The 26,420-nt window shown below is 42.6% G+C and overlaps 1 protein-coding gene across 2 annotated transcripts in view; it reads left to right on the forward strand.

Annotated features, from left to right (window-relative positions):
* The window catches only part of LOC137373065 (LIM domain-binding protein 2), a 586,094-nt gene that overhangs the window by 80,695 nt on the left and 478,979 nt on the right, over positions 1-26,420 (forward strand). The window contains exon 4 of one of the 2 annotated variants that reach the window (XM_068037868.1): positions 4,607-4,663. In XM_068037868.1, coding sequence (XP_067893969.1) covers positions 4,607-4,663 — 57 coding nt within the window. Of the gene's footprint in view, positions 1-4,606; positions 4,664-18,209; positions 18,270-26,420 lie in introns of those variants that run through there. The other variant, XM_068037899.1, reaches the window with a different exon arrangement.

Below are 26,420 nucleotides of genomic sequence, written 5' to 3' on the forward strand. Positions count from 1 at the left end.
CACCAGGCATACCTCAAAATGAGGTGTCAACCTGGTGAAGCTACAACCCAGGACTACTTGCATGCGTAAGCAGCATGCGATAGACAGAGCTAAGCGATCCCATAACCAACGGATCAGATCTAAGCTCTGCATTCCTGCCACATCCAGGCGTGAATGGTGGTGGACAATTAAACAACTATCTGGAGGAGGTGGCTCCACAAATATACCCATCCTCCATGATGGGGGAGCCCAGCACATCAGTGCGAAAGATAAGGCTGAAGCATTTGCAACAATCTTCAGCCAGAAGTGCCGAGTTGATGATCCATCTTGGCCTCCTCGTGAAGTCCCCAGCATCACAGATGCTAGATTTCAGCCAATTCGATTCACTGCACGTGATATCAAGAAACGACTGAAGGCACTGGATACTGCAAAGGCTATGGGCCCTGACAATATTCCGGCAATAGTACTGAAGACCTGTGCTCCAGAACTTGCCGCTCCCTAGCCAAGCTGTTCCAGTACAGCTACAACACTGGCATCTACCCGACAATGTGGAAAATTGCCCAGGTATGTCCTGTACACAAAAAGCAGGACAAATCCAACCCGGCCAATTGCTGCCCCATCAGCCTACTATCAATCATCAGTAAAGTGATGGAAGGTGTCATTAACAGTGCCATCAAGCGGCACTTGCTTAGCAATAACCTGCACAGTGACGCTCAAGGGCCACTCAGCTCCTGACCTCATTACAGCCTTGGTTCAAACATGGACAAAAGGGCTGAACCCAAGAGGTGAGCTAAGAGTGACTGCGCTTGACATCAAGGCAGCATTTGACCGAGTATGGCATCAAGGAGCCCGAGCAAAACTGAGGTCAATGGGAATCAGGGGGAAAACCCTCCACTGGCTGGAGTCATACCTCGCGCAAAGGAAGATAGTTGTGGTTGTTGGGGGTCAATCATCTGAGCTCCAGGGCATCACTGCAGGAGTTCCTCAGGGTAGTGTCCTGGGCCCAACCATCTTCAGCTGCTTCATCAATGACCTTCCTTCAATCATAAGGTCAGAAGTAGGGATGTTCGCTGATGATTGCACAATGTTTAGCACCATTCGTGACTCCTCAGATACTGAAGCAGTCCGTGTAGAAATGCAGCAAGACCGGGACAATATCCAGGCTTGGGCTGATAAGTGGCAAGTAACATTTGCGCCACACAAGTGCCAGGCAATGACCATCTCGAACAAGAGAGAATCTAATCATCTCCCCTTGACATTCAACAGCATTACCATCGCTGAATCCCCCACTATCAACAATCTGGGGGTTACCATTGACCAGAAACAACTTGAGTAGCCATATAAATACCGTGGCTACAAGAGCAGGTCAGAGGCTAGGAATCCTGAGGCGAGTAACTCACCTGACTCCCCAAAGCCTGTCCACCATCTACAAGGCACAAGTCAGGAGTGTGATTGAATACTCTCCACTTGCCTGGATGAGTGCAGCTCCAACAACACTCAAGAAGCTCAACACCATCCAGGACAAAGCAGCCCGCTTGATTGGCAGTCCATCTACAAACATTCACTCCCTCCACCACCGACGCATAGTGGCAGCAGTGCGTACCATCTACAAGATGCACTGCAGCAATGCATCAAGGCTCCTTAGACAGCACTTTCCAAACCCGCGACCTCTACCAACTAGAAGGACAAGGCCAGCAAATACATGGGAACACCACCACCTGCAAGTTCCCCTCCAAGTCACACACCATCCTGACTTGGAACTGTATCGCCGTTCCTTCACTGTCGCTGGGTGAAAATCCTGGAACTCCCTTCCTAACAGCACTGTGGGTATAACTACCCCAAATGGACTGCAGTGGTTCAAGAAGGCAGCTCACCACCACCTTCTCAAGGACAATTAGGGATGGGCAATAAATGCTGGCCTGACCAGCGTCGCCCACATCCCATGAACGTATAAAAAAAAAAAGTTACTGTAACTCACTCAAGACTGCAATAAAATCACAAAATGCTGGAAATACTCAGCAGGTCAGGCAGCATCTGTGGAGAGAGAAGCAGAGTTAACGTTTCAGGTCTGTGAGCCTTCATCAGAACTGTTCTGACGTTAACTCTGTTTCTCTCTCCACAGATGCTGCCTGACCTGCTGAGTATTTCCAGCATCTTCTGTTTTTATTTCAGATTTTCAGCATCTGCAGTATTTTGTTTTTCTCACTCAAGACTGCTCCTGGGCTACCAAATAATATCCACCTCAAGTGCTGTAATTTGCAGGGGTACGGACCAAATGCTGGAAGCTGGGATGAGAATGGGTGGATCATTTTTCGGCTGGCACAGACACATTGGGCCAAGTGGCTTCTTTCTGTGTCTTAAACTTTCTGTGATTCTAACCGTCATAGCCCACAGATCATAATGTATCCTCTGTGTAAAGCACCATGTCTTGTAACATTAAACTGTTCTAAATCTGAACATTTGCCCTGTTTTGGAGCCAAAATACTTTTGTAGACAGCAAGAAGGTGGGGAAAGTGCCTTGAGGAAGAAAGTTTGGAAACCATATGAAACAGCCGTAAAAACACTCTGCTCAATATCAGGTCTCAGTTTCTTTTTCTCCAGTGAGCAGCTAGGCGAAGTAGAGAACCAATCTGCTAACAAGAAGGAGATATCCATTGACACAGAACATCTGGTGAGGAAACAGCTGGAAGAAGGAAACCAAGTCCTGTCAGGGATATGAACAAATAGATAGAGAACCTAAGGAAGCCTGTCTTGAGAATACAAGCCCAGGCAGAAGATACAGAATGAACTGTGTTTGAAAAGAAAGTAATGGGCAGTGTAAGGGAACAGGGTGGTACAGGAAGAAGTAAAAGCACACCTGCACTGTAGGACTGTGAAGCTCACCTAAAATAAGGACAATAGTCCCAGTAGAAGCAAACAAATCTTGGCATTTTGGACACATATACATGAGGATTTTATGTCACAAGAACTGTGTGTATGACAACAAATAACTTTTGCTTACTAATTATAGAAAATACAATAGAAAGTAGAGGAGATCTAAAAATTGGAATAAGAGAAGCGAAGAGAGGGTATGAGACTAGACTAATGGGTCACATAAAAAGGAACCCAAAAGTCTTCTATAAACACATAGCTAGTAAAAGGGAAGGTGGGGCTGATTAGGGAACTAAAAGGAGATCTTCCTTTGGAGACAGAGGGCATGGCACTTTACATCTTTCTTCACTAGAGAAGAGGATGCTGCCAATGATATCATGGAAGAAATCTGCGTAGGTTGCACAAGTAGCGGCCCACAACGCTGTCTGCCCCCAGAGAATTGACATAGTCCAAATAGCACTGACTTGAAGCTGCACTACGCAAACAAATTTTGAGCCCATCTAGTCTGGATGGGATGCATCCTAGGTTGCTGAGGAAAGTAAGGGTGGAAATTGCAGAAGATCTGATCACAATCTTCCAGTCCTCCTTGGATCTGGGGTTGGTGTCAGAGGACTGGAGGATTGTAAATGTTACACCCCTTCTGGAGACAGCAATCTGGGGAAAAAATAATTGGTATTTGGTAAAGTATAGGCTAATAAATGAAAGCATGGATTTGTTAAAGGGAAATTGTTTGAATAACCTGATTGAATTCTTTCATGAAGTAATGGAGTGGGTTGATCAGGGTCATGCAGTTGATGTGTATATGGACTTCGAAAAGGCATTTGACAAAGTACCACATAATAGACTTGCCAGCAAAATTAAAGCCCACCGGATTAAAGGGACAGTGGCAGTATGGATACAAAATTGGCTAAGGGACAGAAAGTAGAGTCATGGTGAATGATTGTTTTCCAAACTGGAGGGAAATATACAGTGGTGTTCACCAGGCATCAGTATTGGAACCACTGCTCTTTTTGATATGTATTAATGACTTCAACTTGGGTATACAGGGCACAATATTAAGGTTTGCAGATGATAAACTTGGAATTGTAGTATACAGTGAGACGGATACTAAAGGCTTCAGGAGGATATAGCTAAAAATGGGCTGACACGTGGCAGATGAAATTTAACGCACAGGAATGGAAAGTATTGTATTTTGGTAGGGAGACTGAGGATAGATAATATGAACTAGTTGATACATTTTAAAAGGGGTTCAAGAAGAGAGACATCTGGGGTGTATATATACAAATCTTTTGAGGGTGGCAGAATAAGTTGAGAAGACAGTTAAAAATACATATGGGATTCATGGTTTTATTAATAGAAGCACAGAATATAAAAGCAAGGAAGGTATTCTAAACCTTTATAAAATACTTAGTATTATGTTCATTTCTGGACACCACACTTTAGGAAAGATGTCAAGGCCTTTAAGAAGGTGAAAAAGAAACTTACTAGAATGATACCAGGAATGAGGGATTTCAGTTATGTGGAAGAGCTGTTGTTGTTCTCCTTAGAGCAGAGACGGTTAAAAGGAGATTTCATAGAGGGGTTCAAAATTAGGAATGGTTGTGACAGAGTAAATAAGAAACTGTTTGAGGCAGACGGCTCAGTAAGCAGAGCAGAGATTTGATGGTCACTGACCTGAAACGTTAACTCTGCTTCTCTCTCCACAAATGCTGCCAGACCTGCTGAGTATTTCCAGCATTTCTTGTTTTTATTACAGATTTAAAGCGATTGGCAAAGGAACCAGTGGGGAGATGAGGAAACACTATTTTATACAGTGAGTTGTTGCGATACGAATGCTTTGTCTGAAAGGGTGATGGAATCAGATTAAATAGTAATATTCAAACATTGGATGCATATTTGAAGGGGAAAAATTTACAGGGAAATGGCGAATGGGCTGGGGAGTGGGATTAATTGGACAAGCCCACCAAAGAGCCAGCACAGGCATGATGGGCAGAGTGGCCTCCTTCTGTGCTATGTCATTTTATGATTCCAAAATTTGTTTAGCTAAGCAACAATGGAAGATCTGAAGTCAATGAAATTAGATGCTTTAAACATGTTGAAGTACATCACAAACTGAACTGCTGCTAGTCTCTTACAAAATCCCACAATGCACAGCAGGAGGCCATTTGAGATCTTAAAGTTTGAGATAAGTAGCTGTCCTGTAGCCTAAAATTGTAATGCACAAAAAGTTAAAAGTCAAGGCTCGCTATGAATGCAATGAGAGAGCAGAGTGAATAGTAATATTAGATGACACAGATGTTGACCGCTCACACATGAGAAGTAGCCCAATTGCTTGACTTTTTCCCTTCCTAACTGGTTGAGGCAAATTGTGATCATAGGAAACACCAACAAGTACATCAAAAGCAGGAGTCTATCCTTTCTGAAGATGGAGGGAGAATATTTGAAGGAGATGTGGCGCAGTGGTTAGCACCGCAGCCTCACAGCTCCAGGGACCCGGGTTCGATTCCGGGTACTGCCTGTGTGGAGTTTGCAAGTTCTCCCTGTGTCTGCATGGGTTTTCTCCGGGTGCTCCGGTTTCCTCCCACAAGCCAAAAGACTTGCAGGTTGATAGGTAAATTGGCCATTATAAATTGTCACTCGTATAGGTAGGTGGTAGGGAAATATAGGGACAGGTGGAGATGTTTGGTAGGAATATGGGATTAGTGTAGGATTAGTATAAATGGGTGGTTGATGTTCGGCACAGACTCGATGGGCCGAAGGGCCTGTTTCAGTGCTGTATCTCTAATCTAATCTAATCTAAAAGCCTGATTTGATCCTTGACACAAGAGTTGTGTTTGCCAGATGCTCTAAGACTATGGATGTCTTTTGTGACAGCTGCTGTTTATTGCGCTTATAGGTGTGCAGCTATTCAACTACGAGTACTCCCAATTAGGAGCCATTATAAATGTGTTCATTCTACCACAGCTGGCAGTCAGGAACAATATTCTGTAAGGTCGTCTTCTTCAGCTCTTCTTCTCCTTAGCATTATCTGTTCAACTATCCTTTTCACGGTTTTTTGAGAAATGATTTTGAGATTGATTACATTTCTAGTCAATGGGACCTAAGCAAGTTGACAGTTTATGTCTACATTTTGGAATATCTCGAAGTACAACTTGGGCTGTCCTATTTCAGAGCACTGATGACAGGCCATTTAGTGATGATTCATTCTGATAATTGAGTAGCAGCACAGTACATCAGTTGTCAAGATCGCACAAAGTATTGCTGGCAGGTCGTCAATCACCATCTGGCAGTGATATGTTCACGGAAGTGTTATATAGCAAGCTTGCTATATTCAGAAGCAAACCATACAAAGGTTGATTTTCTTCAATCTTTATGCCATCTCAACACGAGGACTGCACAAGGAAATTGCAAGTCAGCTTCAAAGTTTCAAATTTTGTTTTTTTTCCTTATAGCAGTAAATTTCTAGTTGCTGATCCACTAATATTATCAAGGTACCCAAGAAACAACAGAATGAAAAAGAGCTGTTTTAATTTCTTTTTCTGTACCTAATTTGGCACTAAATTCACTCACTCTAATTTGCAATTTTTTTTTTAGTCCTTGCATTGGTAATTTCTCAATCCTTCAATTTGATTGTTAAGGAGATTACACAGTTCATTCAGATCCCAGTTGCCTTTGCTTGCCATTATCAACTCAAAATTTCAGCAACTTAGTGGCAAAAAATGTTTTGAGACAAATCATAGAATCATAGATTGGTTACAGCAAAGGAGGCCATTTGGCCTGTCATGTTCGTGCTAGTTCTCTGCAGTTTTGGTCCCCTTACCTTAGAAAGGACATTATTGCCATAGAGGGAGGTGCAACGAAGGTTCACCAGACTTGTTCCCGGGATGGCGGGACTGTCCTATAAAGAGAGATTGGGGAAACTGGGCCTGTATTCTGTAGAGTTTCGAAGAATGAGGTGATCTCATTGAAACCTACAAAATACTTAAAGGGATAGATGCAGCTAAGATATTTCCCCTGGTTGAGGAGTCTAGAACCAGGGTACACAATTTCAAAATAAGGGGGAAGCTACTTAGGACAGAGATGAGGAGAAATTTCTTTACAACTGTTCTCGTGAATCTTTTTTGTGCTCTCTCTAATGCCTTTCCATCCTTCCTAAAGTGTGGTGCACAGAACTGGACACAATACTCCAGTTGAGGCTGAACCAGTGTTTTATACAGGTTTATCATAACTTCCTTATTTTTGTACTCTATGCCCTTATATATAAAACTCCGATCCCATTTGCTTTATTAACTGCTTTCTCAACCTGCCCTGCAATCTTCAGTGATTCCTGCACATATTCCCCAGGTCCCTTTGCTCCTGCACCCCCTTTAGAATTGTACCTTTTAATTTATATTGCCTCTCCTCATTCTTCCTACCAAAATGAATCACTTCATTCTGCATTCAATTTTATCTGCCACTTGTCTGCGCATTCCACCACCTCTTGAAGTTTATCACTATCCTCTTGATAGTTCGCACAAGTTTTGTGTCATCTGCAAAGTTTGAAATTGTGCCCTGTATGTCCAAGTCTCGGTCATTAATATAAATCTTGAAAAGCAGTGGTTCCAACACCAACCTCTGGGGAATGCCACTATATACCTTCATGCAGTCCGAAAAACAACCGTTCACTAGTCTCTGTTTCCTATCACTTGGCCACTTTCGAATCCATGCTGCTACTGTCCCCTTTATTCCATGGGCTCTAACTTTGCTAACAAGCCTGTTAAGTGGCACTTTATCAAATGCCTTTTGTAAGTCCATGTACATCACATCAAATGCATTACCCTCATGAACCCTCTCTGTTACCTCATCAAAAAACTCAAGCAAGTTAGTTAAAAACGATTTGCCCCAGCTAAAGTCATGCTGGCTTTCCTTAATTAATCCAAATTTGTGCAAGTAACGATTAATTTTGTCCCGAATTATTGTTTCTAAAAGTTTTCCCACCACCGAGGTTAAACTGACTGGCTTGTAGTTGCTAGGCTTGTCCTTTTTTTGAACAAAGGTGTAACATTTGCAGTTCTCCAGTCCTCTGGCACCACATCTGTAGGTAAGGAGGATTGGAAGATTCTGGCCAGTGCTCTGCAATTTCCACTCTTGTTTCCCACAGTATGCTTGGATGCATTTCATTCACTCCTGGTGACTTATCAACTTTAAGTACAGACAGTTCTGAAGAAGGGCCACTGACCTGAAATGTTAACTCTGCTTCTCTCTCCACAGATGCTGCCAGACCTGCTGAGTATTTCCAGCATTTCTTGTTTTTATTTAAGTACAGACAGCCTATCTAACACCTCCTCTTTATCAATTTTTCAGCCCATCCAGTGTCTCAACCGCCTCCTCTTTCACCATGATTTGGGCAGCATCTTCTTCCTTGGTAAAGATGAAAAGTACTCATTTAGTACCTCAGCCATGCCCTCCGCCTCCATGTGTAAATCCCCTTTCAGGTCCTGAATTAGCCCCTCTCCTCCTTTTACCACCCTTTTACTGTATATGTGCCTGTAGAAGGGTGCAGGAGCAAGTCTAACCAACATCAGAATCTGTTGGATGTCTTACTACAGTAAATCAGGCCTATTAAAGTCTATTTTAAGCCCATTACTTACTGTGATGTCAAACATTTAACACAAAAGATGGACTATATTAGTATTTATCAGTTCGACTGTTAAGATGCTAATTTTTTTTAAAATGACTTTTAAAATGACTTGTATTTCAGTAATTTTTAAGGGCTATCTATTGTTAGGGAATGGAATGTTTCCTCATTTTCAGGTGCCCAACAGCACACCAGGCATACCATAGCCAGATTCAGCACTGTGATCTGAAAATGATTTGTCCTGCAATTTCAGAGAACTGAATTTTTCAGTTTCCTACCACAGCTATCCTTGTAATCTTCCTGCTCGAGATTGATAATTACCACTGCATTGTTGGTAGTTTTGGGCTGTGATCCCTATCGCCATGAACGCGACTGCTAGAACTGATTTTATTTGTGCCTCTTGGAAGCAACAGAGAGGAAAAAAGCCTGGGCTTGATTTCAAGTTTGGCTACTGTAGATGAGTATGCTGTGCTAGCTCACTGCACGTCTTGCTCTACTGTCAGTAACTTTCTCATCTTCCCCCTGCCCCTTCCCTTGCATATATTATTTTTCCAGGTTATGTGATCTGTTACCCAAATTATCATATCCTTAAAAGATTGTCTCTGGGTTTCACGTTGCTTAGAATGTTTCTCTGAACCTTTTTTCTTGCATCTGACATATGTGCCAATCATTTAGAGCTTCTTGGGTTCTGTCTGCTTGTCAGCGTTGGTTGACAAAATCTGTGCAGGATTCATATTTTGGCTGCTTCCTAAAATTTGCCTCAGAACATGGCATAAACCCCTTCTGCACATATACACTACTTGTTTGCATGTGTACTGTGTTAAACATGTTAACCTTGGAAATCCAAAGGTTGCTGTTAGAGATACCCTGCTGCCCCACAGGGTGCATTCTTGCAGTCCTTGCCGATAGACACAGCACTGAAATCACTGGGATAGTGTGAATTTAGGGTAATTATCCACTTGTCTCACATAAAAAACTGCTGGAAACATTAGGCTAGTACAATTAGGAGTAAGTGAGTACTAAGTGATAATTACTGCTGAGCAACTTCTCTGGGCCTGAAACATTATTTTTTAAGTGTAGAGTCTCATTCCCTCAAAGGAAAGTTAATGTTGAAAATGTTTTCTCCTACCTCACCACACGAAGCGCAAAAACACGCTAAGCAATGTCACGAACAACATCCTTTTGTGGTCATGGTGCATTATTCCTCCTCATTCCCCTTGACCTCTCTGCCACATCCAATATTCAGCTTAATGAGACTGCCTTCAATTGGTTTCCTTCTTGTCTATGTGATCATAGCGAGAACATTTCTAGAAATGGCTTCCCTTCTCACCTCCACACTATCACCTCACCTCTGGTATCACCCAAGGATCTTTTCTTGCACCCCTTCTCTTCCTATCTAGATTCTTATGCATCTTTTCCTTCACCACACCATTTGTGGCCCTGCTTTTAGCCTCCTGGGCTACCTGCTTTTAAATTCCCGCCCTAAATCCCTCTACCTCTGCACTTCCCCTCTCCTCCTTAACGACAACTCTTTGGTCAAGCTTTTGCTCATGGCTCCTAGTCTCTGCTTCTTTTGCCAACCTCCTTCCCCCACCCAACCCCCCCAACTCAGTAAATGCAAGTTATTATTGTATTAAAATCAGGATTAGTCTCACATCGCTCTTCAGAGATCTCCAAATCCATCACCACATCTTGAGTGCTTTTACTCTTGATGCAATATTGGGGGCGATTTTACAAAGCAGCATTCTGCTGGGGGACCATTTCTGCTGTTGCCACAAATCAGAAATTAGAATGCACATGCCCACAATTTTCTAATGTTCCCTTTTAATGGTCAGAAAATCTTGGACAACATGTGCACAAACCTCCATTTTGCACTGTTGGCAAGCAAGAGTCTCGGTGGCCGTGTGGGACTCGGGGAATTGCCCAAATTATGCTTGCAACTTAAGTTGTGGCAGCTCTGGTCCCACTGCACACTCCGTATAACTTGTTTTCACATGTCATAGGCTCATTGGATTTCAGAGTTCACAGAAAATGGACTACATTATAGAAGTTGATCCCCAAACATCAGTAAAAATCCTGGAATTCCTTGTAATAAAATGGAGTTGAACTTATGAAGTCATTTCGGGGCAGTGGGTTTGTTCATAAAGTTTTCACATTTAGAGATGTTTTTGAGTTTCAAGCATTTTTGAAGCTTTCATTAGTTATGAATTTTCTACTCTGGCACATACGTAGTTCTAGGGAGGGAATTCTCCTCCATTCACAGGCTTAGAACTATTGACTTTCAGGTCATTATTTGTTTCCTTGCAGAATTTGTTTCTTCAGTGAACCCATTAAAATATAGTGGTTGCTTTCTTGCAAATAAAAAACTGCATCAGTTAAAAGCAAGTTGATAATTTTAAGGCCAGCTTGATATTCTGAATTCAGGCCTGTGTGAAGTAATCTTCATACATTACTCCAGTTGACCACGTTAGTTTCTTTTTCCATGTGCTGTTTTGCCCCCAGGTTTATCAGGATTTCTTATAGTTGTGAATTAATTTTAAAATAGAGTTGCATTATTCACAGCCACGACCATGTTTTGACCTGCCTCAATGTAGAATCTTGTAAACATGTGCAGAGAAAGTTTGAATGAGGTGAAAAAATGGATTCTTACTTGGAACCCTCAAGCTTCCAAATGATTGATTCTGTGCTCACGCGCGCACACACACATATATCTGTACTTTCCCAATATTAGGTTTAACATGCTTTTCTTTTAATACTTGCTTTGATTGTTGAAAGTTTAATTGAGTAGAATGGTGGTAACCTTGTTATGTAATTGCATATAAGGGACACAGATAAGGTCACAGCAGATTTAATGTCTGCTTGAACTGCTGCATAATTTACACATATGCAGTAGTTGGGTAAGGCATAATCCTGTGAGCACATAACAAAGTATACTCCTTAGAACAAAACAGATTATTGGCAACTTACCATATAGCACTTTTTTGAAGTCCTAAATTGCCATTATTTTTGAAAATGTTGCTAATCATTAAAAGCAGTTAAGGAACTTCAATATTATAGGAGAAACTTGCTGTGACATCAGTACATTCCTTGTTTCATAGATGACTGATATATCAGTACTCAATAATGAAATTCATGGGGTACATTTCACTAAAAAAAACTTGCTCATGGTATAACAGCTGATAGATAGCTGAGCTGATGCAGGGAATGCTAAAATACTGTGTACAAATTCTCTTCCTGGCAGGTTAGAGGATTTACATCAAATCTAATCCCACTAATCACCAGGCTCACCTAAAATTGCTACTTGAGTGGTGCTTCACTGATTTCCTCTAAGTAACACAGGCCATGTACATCATTAATATTGTAATGAAGGGCTAATGGTACATGGCTGTGGCATGATAAACCTGGAGGCAAAACAGCACATGGAAAGAAAAACTAACGTGGTCAACTGGAGAAATATATGAAAATTACTTCACACAACTGAATTCAAAAGTAATATCAAGCTGGTCTAGAAATTATCAACTTGCTTTTGACCGATGCAGTTTTTATTTGCAAGAAAGCAGGCACTATATTTTAATAGATTCACTGAAGAAACAAATTCTGCAAGGAAGCAAATAATGTCCTGAAAGTCAATAGGTCTAAGCTTGTGACTGTAGGAGAATTCCCTCCCTAGAACTACGTATGTGCCAGAGTAGAAAATTCATAACTAATGAAAGCTTCAAAAATGCTAGAAACTCAAAAACATCTCGAAACTTGGTTACTTCTATGAACAAACCCACTACCCTGAGGTACAGCTTACCCCAGCTGTATTGGGCCCTGTGAATTTCCAGGTCATTCATTTTGCACTTGCCGTCTAATTCACTGATTACAGCTCAACTTAAAAAAAAAATCACGTCCATCTTATATGCCTTATTATTTTCAAGAACTGAATCATTTTCCTGCTCCCAACATTCTTTTCTGATACAGGCTCAATTCTGAGTTTCTCCAAGTTGCAATATCATCCTAGTCACTCTTCTCCAAACTCTCCAATACAAGAGTGTCTGGAATTACATACAATATCCCATATATGATCATACTAATGAGTTATGCAGGTTTGATCATTAGCCAGTGTTATTAAATTTTGACAGTTCACTGTTCTAAATGTAGAGTGCTACACTCTCATGCTGCAGACTTAACCTGAATATTACTTACAACTGATACGAAAATCTGAATAACCCACAAACTTCTATTAATTTAGTTTTCTTTTAAATCTGATATTCTCCTACTATTGGATCATGAAGTATATTATATTTGTGTTTGATTTGGCAAATATGGAATCAATGTTTTAATATTCCCAATGGTATTGGTGCAACTGCCGAAGCCATGTACCATTAGCCCTTCATTACAATATTAATGGTGCACATGGCCTGTGTTACTTAGAGGAAATCAGTGAAGCACCACTCAAGTAGCAATTTTAGGTGAGCCTGGTGATTAGTGGGATTAGATTTGATGTAAATCCTCTAACCTGCCAGGAAGAGAATTTGTACACAGTATTTTAGCATTCCCTGCATCAGCTCAGCTATCTATCAGCTGTTATACCATGAGCAAGTTTTTTTTAGTGAAATGTACCCCATGAATTTCATTATTCAGTACTGATATATCAGTCATTTATGAAAAAAGGAATATACTGATGTCACAGCAAGTTTCCCCTATAATATTGAATTTCCTTAACTACTTTCAATAATTGATTACCAACATTTTCAAAAATAATGGCAATTTAGGACTTCAAAAAAAAGTGCTATATGGTTAGTTGTCAATAATCTGCATTGTTCTAAGGAATATCCTTTCTGTTACGTGCTCACAGGATTATGCCTTAGCCAACTACTGTAACTGGGCAGAGTGCAACATCTCCTCCCTTGCCTTTCCCACCCTTACCCAAGGCTACAAGGCAAAAGTCAAGACTCCAGAGGCGAGCAGTATTTTGGGTAACAATAAGCAGAGTGGGTCAGGAAGGGATGGAGAGAGTAACAAAGGCAATAGGGCATTAGTAACTAAGGTGATGTCAGGGAAAATTAGAAAAAAGCCAAAGTTAAAGGCACCACATCTAAATGAGTGAAGCATTTGCAACATATTAGATGAATTAGTAACACAGATGGAAGTTAATAGGTTTGATCTAATAGTCATTATGGGAATGTGGTTACAAAGTGATCATAGTCAGGAGCTAAATATTCCAGGACACCGAACTTTTAGAAGAAATAGGCAAAATGGAAAAGGTGGAGGACATATCCCTGATAATAAAAGGATAAAGACAGTAGAGAAAAAGGATCTTAGCTCAGAAAATCAAGAAGTAGAATCAGTTTGGGTGGAGCTAAGAAACAGCAAGAGGTAAAAAAAACATTGGTGGGAGTTGTTTGTAGCCCCCCCCCTCCCCCCCACCTAACAGTTGGTGCAGTGGAGCACAGAGTATAAATCAGGAAATTAGAGGTTAATTAATAACCTTGTAGTAAAGGGTCCTCTAGGGAAGAGTGACCATAATATGATAGAATTTTTTATTGGGTTTGAAAGTGATTTAGTTAAGTCCAAAACTAGAGTCTTAAATCTAACAAAGCACACTAAGTAGGTATGAGGGGTGAGTTGGCTAAGGTAGATTGCGAAACTACATTAAACGATATGATAGACAAGCAGTTACATACGAATTAGGAGCAGAAGTAGGCCATTCGGCCCATCGAGCCTGCTCCGCCATTCAATAAGATCATGGCTGATATTTTTGTGTCTCAAATTCCACACTCCCCGCTAGCCCCAATAACCTTTGATTTCCTTGCCTACCAAGAATCCATCTACCTCCACTTTAAAAATATTCAATGACCCCACCTCCACCACCTTCTGAGGCAGAGAGTTCCAAAGTCTTCTGAGAGAAAAAAATCCTCCTCATCTCTGCCCTAAAAGGGTGACCCCTAATTTTGAAACAGTGCCCCCTAGTTCTGGACTCACCCACAAGAGGAAACATCCTTTCCACATCCACCTTGTCAAGACTGTTCAGGATCTTATATACTTCAATCAAGTCTCCCCTCACTCTTCTAAACTCCAGTGAAAACAGGGCCAGTCTGTCCAACCTTTCTTCATAAGACAATCCAGTCATTCCAGGTATCAATCTAGTAAGTTTCCTCTGAACCTCCTGCAACACATTTATATCCTTCCTTAAATAAGGAAACCAAAACTGCACACAGTATTCGAGATGTAGTCTCACCAATGCCCTGTATAACTGAAGTATAACATCCTTACTTTTATTTTCAATTCCTCTCATAATAAAGGATAGCATTCCATTAGCCTTCTTTATTACTTGCTGCACCTGCATACTAACTTTTTGTGACTCATGCACTAAAACACCTAGATCCCTCTGCATCTCGGAGTTCTGCAGTCATTCACCGTTTAAGTAATACTCTGCTTTTTTATTATTTCTGCCAAGTAAGCAACTTCACATTTTCCCACATTATTATTCCCACAACTTACCACAAGTTGAAGAACTAATACATAATTTGCAAAAAGTATACATTCCTTTAAGGCACAAAAACACCTACAGAAAATATGGCTAACAAGAGGCGTTCAAGATAATATTAGATTAAAGGAAGAGGTTTATAATCTTGTCAAGAAGAGCAGTAGGCCTGAAGATTGAGAGGATTTTAAAATTCAGCAAAGGAGGACCAAGAATTTGATGAGGAAAGAGAAATGAGAATATGAAAGTAGACAAACAAGAGTCATAAAAACAGATTATAAATGTTTCCATAGGTATATAAATAAAAGATTAGTGAAGGTAAATGTGGACCATTAGAGGCAGTGACAGGTGAAATTACAATGGGAAATAAGGAAATGGCAGAGGTATTAAACAAGTACTTGGTATCTGTCTTTCCAGCAGACAACACAAAAAAATTCTGGAAATAATGGAGAATCAAGGGTCTAGCAAGAGTGTGCAGCTTCAAGAAATCAATATAAGAAATAATACTGGAGAAATTCGGGTGGCGCAGTGGTTAGCACTGCAACCTCACAGCTCCAGCGACCCTGGTTCGGTTCTGGGTACTGCCTGTGCGGAGTTTGCAAGTTCTCCCTGTGACCGCGTGTGTTTCTGCCGGGTGCTCCGGTTTCCCCTCTCAGCCAAAGACTTGCAGGTTGATAGGTAAATTGGCCATTGTAAATTGCCCCTAGTGTAGGTAGGTGGTAGGAGAATGGTGGGGATGTGATAGGGAATATGGGGTGTAGGATTAGTATAAATGGATGGTTGTTGGTTGGCACGGACGCGATGGGCCGAAGGGCCTGTTTCAGTGCTGTATCTCTCTATGACTAAATTCATGGGACCAAGTGATGATAAATCGCCTGGATTCTATGGTTTTAAAAGTGTTAGCTGCAGAGATAGTGGATGCATTGGTTTTGATCTTCCAGACTTCTAGAACACTTCCCAAGGACTGGAAGGTAGCAAACATAATCTGCTATTTAAGAAAGGAGGAAGAGAGAAAACGGGGAACTATAGGCCAGTTAGCCTAACATCAGTAGGAGGGAAAAGTACTAGAATCTATTATTAGGGATTTGGTAACAGTGCACTTAGAAAATCATATGATTAAGCAAAGTCAATATAGATTTATGAAAGGGATATAGTGTTTGACAAATCTGTTAAATTCTTTTGAGGATGTAACTAGTAAGATGAATAAGGAGGAACCAGTGAATGTAGTGTATTTGGATTTTCAAAAGTATTCGATACGGTGCCACATAAGAGGTTATTGCATAAAATTAGGACTCATGGGATTTGGGGTAATATCTTGACATGAATTGAGGATTGGTTTAGGGACAGAAAGCAGGTTGGCAGGCTGTAACTAGCCTGGCACCGCAAGGGTCAGTACTTGGGCCTCAGCTATTTACAATCTATATCAATGACTTAGATTAGGGGACTGAGTGTACTGTATCCGATAGGTTTGCTGACTATACAAAGTTTAGTGGGAAAGTAAGTGGTGCGGAGGACACAAAGAGGCTGCAGAGGGATATAGACAGGGTGAGTGGGAAAGAACTTGGCAGATGAAGTATAATGTAACGAAGTGTGAAGTTATCCAATTTGATAGGAAAAATAAATAACAGAGTATTTTTTCGAATGGTGAGAGACTGGGGAATGTGTGCATTCAGAGACCTGGGTGTTCTTGCATATGAATCACAGTAAGTTAACGTGCAGATACAGCAAGCAATTAGGAAGGCAAATGGTATGTTAGCTTTTGTTTAACGTGATTGGAGTAGTGTAAAGAAGTCTTACTGCAATTACACAGGGCATTGGTGAGGCCATACCTGGAGTACTGTGTGCAGTTCTGGTCTACTTACCTGAGGAAGGACATACTTGCCTTAGTGCAATGAAGGTTCACTAAACTGGCTTCTGGAATGAGGGGTTTGTCCTATGAGGAGAGGTTGAGTAGACCAGGCTTATATTTCCTGCAGTTTAGAAGAATGAGAGGTGATCTCATGGAAACATCTAAAATTTTTTAAGGGGCTTGACGGTAGATGCTGAGAAAATGTTTCCCCTTGCTGGGGAATCTAGTTCCTGGGGGTGGGAGGGCTGGGGTGTGGGCAGCGGTCACAGTCTCAGAATAAGGGGTTGGCCATTTAGGACTGAGATGAGGAGAAATTTCTTCATGCAAAGGGTTGTGAATCTTTGAAATTCTCTACCCCAGAGAGCTGTGGATACCTGGTCATTGAATATATTCAAGACAGAGAGTGATAAATTTTTGGGTACGAAAGGAATTAAGGGATATGGGGAGAGTGCGGGAATGTGGTGTGAAGTAGAAGATCAGCCATGATCTTGTTGAATTGCGGAGCAGGCTCAAAGGGCCAAATAGCCTTCCTGAGCTCCTATTTTTGTGTTCTTATGTACATATCCAGTGTGGGGTTCTGGCACTGGCTAAAGTGCATCCGCAGCAACTGCCTCAGTCACAGCCAATCCACACTTTTAAGGTAGAGCCCAACTGGGCTGGGATAAAAGAATTCTTCGGCTACCATGAGAGCCACTTTGCCTAGAAAAGGCAAGCATTCCCTTCATCAGATTTCAAATGCCTTAAGTTCAGCTGAGACATTTCAAGGTTGTATTGGGAGGATTTCCCCAGACAGGCAGCTCACCACCGCCTTCTCAAGGGCAATTAGGGATGGCCAATAAATGCCTGCCTAGCCAGTAGCGCCCGCACCCCATGAATAAATTAAAAAAAACAACCCATTGACATAGGGGTAGCAGTTGGAAGATCCATGACCTGAATTTAAAGATCCCGTCCAAATGGGATGGAATCCCAGCTGAGCTGAGATTGTCATGTTCCACCCTGGGCAAAATGATATTGGTTCTATCCAGCCCCAGGGATTTTAGGCCAATGAGTTACAAAATTAGAATATTTTTTCAAAAAAAGATGGAAAAATGCATAAGATTCAGATCAAAATGAATTGGTGCTGTGCTGATTTCATTCAAAATTGGATTTTAGCTGTTCTCCACAGGGTAACATGGTGCGTTCCCAAATGTGTATGGATTTCTGTGTTGAATGAACAATGTGGTTGTTAATTCTTTTTTTGTGCAGTGTTTACCAATATAAGCCACTGGGTGGAGCTGGTGTTCCAGAATATGTCTGCCTGCTTGTATTTTTAGCAGTGTTCTTTCATACTGACAGTTCTTTTTTGTTAAAAATTCAATTGGCTAAGAATCAAGCCAGTTCTCACCATTGGGGTTGTTGATAATTTGAGTAATTAATTGCCATAAGTTAAATTATGTTGATTATGACTGATCCTCTAAACACATGGCAATGATTGCTGGAACAGGGTAAGTACTAACAGCTACATATAGATTATAACTGTGGATTAGCTACAGTAGGAGAACAGCTTTGGCTGTTTGACATTTCTGGTCACTTCAATAATGCCTGGGGCAACAGTCCAGACCAGAAATGTGTATAACTGTAATAGGATTGCAATATTTGTCCTTGCTTCCTTGTGTGAAAACTGTTTCACAATTATTTAATCTGTTGGTTCAAGCCTTCAGCTTTGTACTGGATTCCTGTTTAAATGTATTATGAAGCAGAGGAAGGTTTGAAGTGGATCAAAGTGTCTTGGAGCAATTTCTTCCCAGCGCTGAAGACAGGAGAAGAGCTTGGTTTTTAGTGCTTAGGAAAATGCCCTTCTTACCACCTTAGCGTTTGTTGCATAATATTTACTTCATTTTGGTTCGGTAGAGAATTACAGACGTGACCAACCAAACAAGTACAATTGATGTCAATGGCTGGGGAAATTATTGTTCTCTAGGGGTCGCTGTAATCTGAAGAAGAATGGGTAGCCTTATACCACCAGGATTGTGACCTGTATTTGTGATTGTTAAAGTGTTAGCCTGTCAGAAAAATTCAGGGAGCAAAGAGGGACAAGATTAGAAACCATATAACTTTTTATGCACATTCTATTGCCTGTACAACAGTCAGTAGCAAAGATACACAACCTGCTCGGTGTGGTTCTTTTCACAGTGCCATGCTGTGCCACACTAAAGTACCTTTGCAAAAACTAAATAAGTAGAGAATATCTAAATATATAGAGACTTTGTTTAGGAGCCATACGAGAGTTACAAAGATCAAGTTTCACCAGAAATTGTATATCAAATAATATTGAAGTGTATAGCTTTGTATGTGTGTAAAAACAAAAAAAATGTGAGCACACATTTCCCTACAAGGGTTGCACTTAACTCCTGTAACATTTTCCCAGTACATTTATTAGGTTTTCCACAATAGGGATGATTATGCCATGTAGAGCAAGGGTTCTCAACCTTTTTGCTTCTGACGCCCCCCCCAACTGTGAGTTAATAAAAATTCCACAGAACCCCTGCAACATAAGAAGTGTTTTTCTGTCTAAAATTTAGTAACATGATTAAACATTTTTTTTTCGTTCTACTTACTTAATGTGAAACTTGTTGCTGGTGTGGAGCGACAGTTCTCAATTCTAATGCTGGAAACACTCAGCAGGTCAGGCAGCATCTCTGGGGTGAGCAAAACAGAGTTAATGTTTCAGGACATCCGAACTGGTTATCAACCTGAAATGTTAATCCTGTTTCTCTCTTCGCCTGCTGAGTGTTTTCACCATTTTCTGTTTTTAATTTCATGTTTCCAACATCCACAGTATTTTGCTTGTTTGTATATACCTGCTTGTATACGGGACCTTAAAAACATCATAATCCCTCCCCTCTCCTTCCCTCCCAAAGAAAGATTATACATGGAAACTTCACAAGTGGAAATCAAAAAAGCAACATCTACATTGTGGAAGGGGATAAAGTTATAAAGTGATGAAACTAAGAGGCCTGTGAATCTCGTGTATTAGGAGTGAGTCATTTATGTTGATTTAAATATGTGACTTAGTGTCGATGCGAGTGATGGTTAAATACTGCCTACTGTATTGAGAAGGGCTGCAATCTACCTCACTCCTTGATGATAAACCTGATGCCCACCGTTATTCAGAATCCTTCTAACCTGCCGTTCCTTGCTGCGAGTGTGGTCTAATTGCCTGTGGATCAAAGCGGCAGATGCTGGGCACCGAGGAGCACTACATCCTTCTGTCCTGAACTTAAGCATAGTTAAGCACAAGCCCCGCTGAGCCCTGCGGCACTTGCCTTACCTATTCCTTCAAAGGTTGCTGTACAGCTCTGGTAATGCTAATGTGCTACTGCATGCTGCATACTCGGTGCGAAAGTGGACAAATATCAGTGGTGCTGCTGGTATTAAAAACAGGAAGTTCTGGAGATACGCAGTAGGTCTGGCAGCATCTGTGGAGAGACAAACAGAGTTAACGTTTCTGGTCAATGACCTTTTATCAAAATTGGCAACGGTTAGAAATGCAGTAGGTTTGAGCAAGTGAAGGGTCGGGGGGTGGGTGGGGTGTGGGGAAGAAGAACAAAAAGGGAAGGTCTGTGATCGGGCAGAGGATGGGAGAGATTAAACATCGATGTCATGGAATAAAAGGTAAAGGGAGTGGTAATGGTTGTCGTAAAAGACAAAGCATTTGTCCAGAGAGAGTCTTGACAGAATAATGAACAGCTCTGTCCAAAACCAAAAACATGAAAAACAAGTTTAAGCCCAGATCATGATCTGAAATTGTTGAAACAGCACCTCATCTTCCGATCAGGCACTTTACAGCCTTCTGGACTCAACACTGAGTTCAACAATTTCAGACCAGCTGCTCAGCCTATACTGTAGACACACTCTTACGCTCCAACCAACTTTGCATTTCTGTTTCCCAAATTGTTAGTGATCAAAAAAAATTTAGTGAGGCAATGCAGATTATTAGATCAGATCATTTTTTTGAGTTCAGGCAGCTGTGAATGCAACCGATGCACATCATTTAGTTTGTTTTGAATGGAGGTGGTGTAAGTTATTATTTTCAATGGAAGAGCTGCTAGAAAATGGCCAAGAGCCAAAAAATAAATAAATTCCACAAAGGGCTGATGAAATGTAATTTTTTGTCACATACTTGAACTGAATCTGGTTGCAACATAGAAGATGTTTGCCTGTAGTTAATGATTATTTATTTTTAAAGTTTTTCTTATTTTTGTTTGATTACTTAAACAAGAGGAACCTGATCATTGCTGCGGCGTTCCCAATGGCCGGACCGGAAGTTGTCATAACTTCCACTCCGGCTGCAAATCCTGTTTGCCACGTGATTTTGTATGTAAATGAGCTATGCAGCTACGGGCATGTGGAACTCATGGGATCATGCAGCAGGGGGGCAGCCTTTCATTGGTGGAACCCACCAACACTGCCTCATGCACCATGATCGCAACAGATATAAAACATTCTGTGCTTTCAGCCTCAAAGTTCAGCAGCCTTCAGAATAACTTAAATTGAAGCTTTTACTTGAAACAAAATGTTTTTGTCTCCCTTATTTTGTGAAAGTCGCCACCTACTTCAGATTATTTATTTTCCCTGTAGCCAAAGTAAATGACATGGCAGCCGGCAGGCAGCAACCTGCCCCACGGTTCAGTGACGCCTCTCTGCAGGTTCTGCTCCAGGCTGTCGGGGAAAGGCGGGAGGTCCTCTTCCCTGCAGATGGAGTCAGAAGACCCTCCTGCCTCACCAAGGTGGCCTGGATGGAGGTAGCAGAGGAGGTCTTGAGCTGTGGGGTAACTCTTTGGTGTAGTGCCGCAAGTGCATCAAAGACTTGCTCAGATTAGCGAGGTTAAGTGGCCCAGGCGAGGCAGCTCCATTGTTTTCTTATGTGGCTCTGTGTCTTTAAGGCAGAGGATACATGGAATGCAGTCGAATGCGTGAGCATCCTTGGTGCCATTTACTAAATGATGAAGATTGGCATTGTTTATGTGCTTGGATGTGTCGTGCGAAAGCCAGTGCAGAATGAGTGATGTTGATGCATGTATGCAATGGTTGTGATGCATCATTTGCCATGTCATTAAATCTGCACTGTCTGCTGCAGAATAAACAAAGCCACAACCAGCATGAGCATGCTAGAATGGGAGGAGGGGTCCCTGGCATAAGGCTGCTGACCACAGTTGAGGAGGAGGCGTTGGGGATTGTGAGAGAGGAGGGAGGCAGGACGAGCGGAGTTGGTGAGGCAGGAGTCACAAGGCATAAAGATGAAGTGTTATCTCCACTCTTGCAACCATATGTGGAAACTGAAGGGAATTGTGTGAACTCCTGTGAAGCACATGCTTAAAGTGCCTCTGATTGTGTCCCGCACTCGAGTAGCAGACTGCCGTGTGGCCCAAGAATCCTCCTCTGGGAAGGAAGAAGAAGCCAATGCCCCAGAGGGTGCACCATCTTCTTCCACCTACACCAGTGCAGATACATCCACACAGTCTGTGAGGGGGTTTAAGATCAGAGGACTATTGGGGACCAGGCCCCTGCTCAACCCCACGCTCATGATGATCCTCTGTTTGTTGCTACAAGAGGTCTACTGTATGTGCAGCAAAGCCATGTGGAAAATATGTCAGAGATGCCTGAGGTTATGCGTGGCTTTGCGCCTGCCAAGGAGGTGTCCATGCAAGCCATGACCTCTGCCATGTCTCGGGCATTTGAGCGTATGGCTTCCTCAGTCGAGAGTCTGGCGAGCTCCGTGGCGTGTCTGGTTGAGCACTCGAGCTATATGTGATCTGACCTGCTCTCCATCGCTGTTACCGTGGGCTCCATGCAGCAGAGCCTAAGTGAGAGGGAAACGAGGAACCTGGACCTCACTATGGGTGCTCCTTCCCCTCAGGGAGACAGGCAGGTGCCATCGTGCACACAGATGGAGGAGGAGCGCGTGTCAGTTGTCCCGGGGCCTTCCTCTCAGGACACCCCCAGGGTAAGCAGCGTCTCGTCCTCCCCCCGCCCCCCCTCCCTACATTGACCCCCTTTCCTCCACACAGGGGATACTCAAGCACCATGGCTGCATGCCACCAGTAGGATGGAGCCATCAAGACCCTATGCCTCCAGAGGATGCCCGCCACGGTCATCCACAGCAGCGGGGCAACACACAGAGCAGGCTGCCTCCACCTCAGCTGCTAATGTTGGGGTAGCACTGAGACATAGTGGCAGGAAAAGAAAATTGAAACAGTTTTGAGCATGAAGGTGGCACGGGTGATGTAGAAATGCTAACAAATGCAAAGATGTAATAAAACATTTTTATTTCTTGCAAAATTTGATCCACACGCTAATGTTTTGCTTAGTTACAGATGGATACAAAGAAGCTTTTTGGAGGCCTGTGGCAGGAATACAATGATGCTTGCAAAGCATCTCGGGAAAGTATCCAGTGTACATATCTCATTGGAATTTGAGCCTTCACTCTTCAATGATGGCTATTTCCTTGTTGATTATTAATAACTTCTTCCAATATTATCATTCCTTGCATTTGTTTTCTATGGTCATAATGCTGCTTGCAGAGGTGTGCAGTCGCATTCATCACAGATAATTTCAAATGCCAATCACGTGAAAGTGCAGCAACGCTTTAAGATTGCAGAGATGAATAAGACCTCGTGCAAAACTGAATTTCTGTGAGGAATTGTTATGTTTTTCCTCCCAACATTCCTTGATGATGTGGCTTATTGTTGGCTGAAACATGCAAAAGTGAGGTTCTCCCTGATGTCCCTTGCCTGTATCTCCATGGCCCTAATATCAATGATGGCATCACTGGCATTCCTGCCCTCCTCTTCACCCTCTTCATAGTCATCCTCATCTGAGGAGGACTGATGTTCTTTCACCTGCAGCGTGTTGCTGCGTTTAATTGCAAGGTTGTGCAAGGCACAGCAAACAACGATTATTCATGACACTCTCTGTGGTGTGTACTGGAGACCGGTCAAGACAGTGGAAACATTTTCAGCATGGCAGTGGTGTGCTCAATGATGCCTCTGGTGGATGCATGAGCGACATTGCTTTGAGGATGATGTACTGGTATCATTAACCATGTTAACCAGGATCCATCCGTCCACTTCGGATGGTTCCTCGAAAACTGCTGGCAGCTGCGAGTACCTCAAAATGTACGATTCATGACAGCTTCCTGGGAAACGTGCGCAAACATTCATGATTTTTCTCCTGTGGTCACAAACCAGTTGCACGTTTAAAGAGTGGAAGCCTTTGCAATTAACCAAGACAGTAGGCTGGTCCCAGCAAGCTCCAATAGGCACATGAGTACAGTTGATCACCCCTTGCACCCTCGGGAAGCCAGCGATGGCGCCGAAGGCTGCAGACCTTGCTGCCTGGCTGTCCTCATCTAAAGGTAAGTGCATGAAATCATTAGCACGTCAAAAAAGAGCATTGGTTACCTCTTTGATGTACCTGTGGGTCGCAGACTGTGAGATACCACATATGTCGCCCGTCAATCCCTGGTAGCAAAGAAATTGAGTGCAATAGTAATGTTGATGGTAAGTAGCATGGGGTTCCCAACGAAAACAAGCGGCTGCAGGTAATGCTGAAGGATTGTATCCATTTCTTCCGCCATTGCATGTCACATTCTTGTGTTTCTCTGGCATTGTCTCTCTGACATCTGAAGGTAATGTGTCCTTGTCCTGAGGATGTGATGACATGCCAGTGCCCATCTTTGATAATGCCTTTCCTGGATGGCTTCATTCTGAGCAGCCTCACCCTGTTGTGCTGCCTGCTGCTCCTGTTGAGGCATCATCCGTTGATCGCCAAGATCCCTCTGCAATTGTTTGTATGTTAGAGGACAGATTGCATGTATGAGACTCAAGTCTTCGCAGCTTTTCAATTGTTGAGATGAAAAGAATGTTGTAAAACCGTCCTTCTGCCATTCAGCAGAATCATGAAAGTCATGAGCAGATCGCTGTTGTGTGCCTGACATTTGCTTGCAGCAGGAGATCCCACCCACCATCATTTGTCTCCTCCCAATCAACTTGCATTCCTTGATCGGACACGTGGTTTGCATTCTTCTTCCAGAAAATGTTGCATCTGCGATATCAGGCAAGTTTGCCCACCTTCCCACCTAAACCTTATTGAATGAAAGTAAATACTTCAGTCCCCCCAATATATGGCAAACTGGAACTAACCCAGTTTCATGTAAAGTGGGTTTTCTCCGGGTGCTCCGGTTTCCTCCCACAAGCCAAAAGACTTGCAGGTTGGTAGGTAAATTGGCCATTATAAATTTCCCCTAGTATAGGTAGGTGGCAGGGGTATATAGGGACAGGTGGGGATGTGGTAGGAACATGGGATTACTGTAGGATTAGTATAAATGGGTGGTTGATGGTCGGCACAGACTCGGTGGGCCGAAGGGCTTGTTTCAGTGCTGTATCTCTAAACTAAACTAAACTTCCAATCTCCTGCCACCTTCCAGCCTTCAGCCTTCACCCATCACCCTTGACCCACCCAACTTAACCTTCATCCTCCCCCCTGTTACCATAGACCCTTCTCCATTACCATGTACCAGCTCATCATCAATTTATACATACCATCTCTATCCCTGTCCCTACTCTTGTCACCATCCAACTGCCAACTCTCACCCTTGAACCCCCAAGAATCCACTTTGGTATGGTTACAGATTCCCAATCCCCTCCCTATGATCACCTTGAATACCCAACCCTAAGGCTGGACCCCCCCTCCCCCCCCCGCCATATACAATTACCCCAGCGACTGTGACCATACCTTCTGCCAGCTAGTACCTTGATGTGGACACATGGACTCCCAACGTTGACAGCAATCCTCCCTCCTTTTAGGCCTCTCATGTCCATCGGTTTTCTGACAGGAAAATATCAACCCACCACCCCCTGCAAGCGCACACAGCCAGCAGCATTGTCAAAATCAGCTACTACACACATCTTGGACACCGGCTCCCTCCCTCCCCTGCTTCTCCATGCACCTGAGACCCCACTCTGTCCTCCCCTCCTCACTCCCTTGCCCCTCCAAGTGCCTAAGACCCCACACTGTCCTCCCCGACTACCCTTCCCTGCTCCTCCATGTCGCCCCCACCCAAACTATCGCCGCCATCCCCTGTGATGATTCACCTTGCTGATGCCGAGCCTAGAGGCAAACATCCATTCCAAAGCTGGGTTTAGTTTAGCGGCTCAGTGAAAGAGAAAAGAGCACAGTCCTGAGACTCAACTGAACAAATCCAACTGCTGTTAGCCACGTTGAAACATTAGTGAACTGGGTAGCACAAGAATATCGCTCGCCATTCACTTAATCTGGCAGTAGCACTAAATCATAACTATGCATATGGTCATGACTATTCATGTTATTTAAATGAATGCTAAGCTACAATCTGCCACCGTGCTGGGGGAACCCTGGAATGCCACAAACCCACTGCCAACTTAATTCATACAAAATATCCTGCCGTCGGGAATCTGAGAAAACACCTCCCGCCTAATTATATCACCCTGCACGCCACCAAATCCGCCGCGGTGGACTGCATAAAATTCCCCCCCGAGAAGTTGTAATAAAAATAAAATTAGATTTCTGATAATTATTATTAAGGTGTGAAAAATAACCTCTGTGTTTAATGGTGA

The sequence above is a fragment of the Heterodontus francisci genome, chromosome 1 (genome assembly GCF_036365525.1).
Source record: "Heterodontus francisci isolate sHetFra1 chromosome 1, sHetFra1.hap1, whole genome shotgun sequence".
Taxonomy (NCBI): domain Eukaryota; kingdom Metazoa; phylum Chordata; class Chondrichthyes; order Heterodontiformes; family Heterodontidae; genus Heterodontus; species Heterodontus francisci.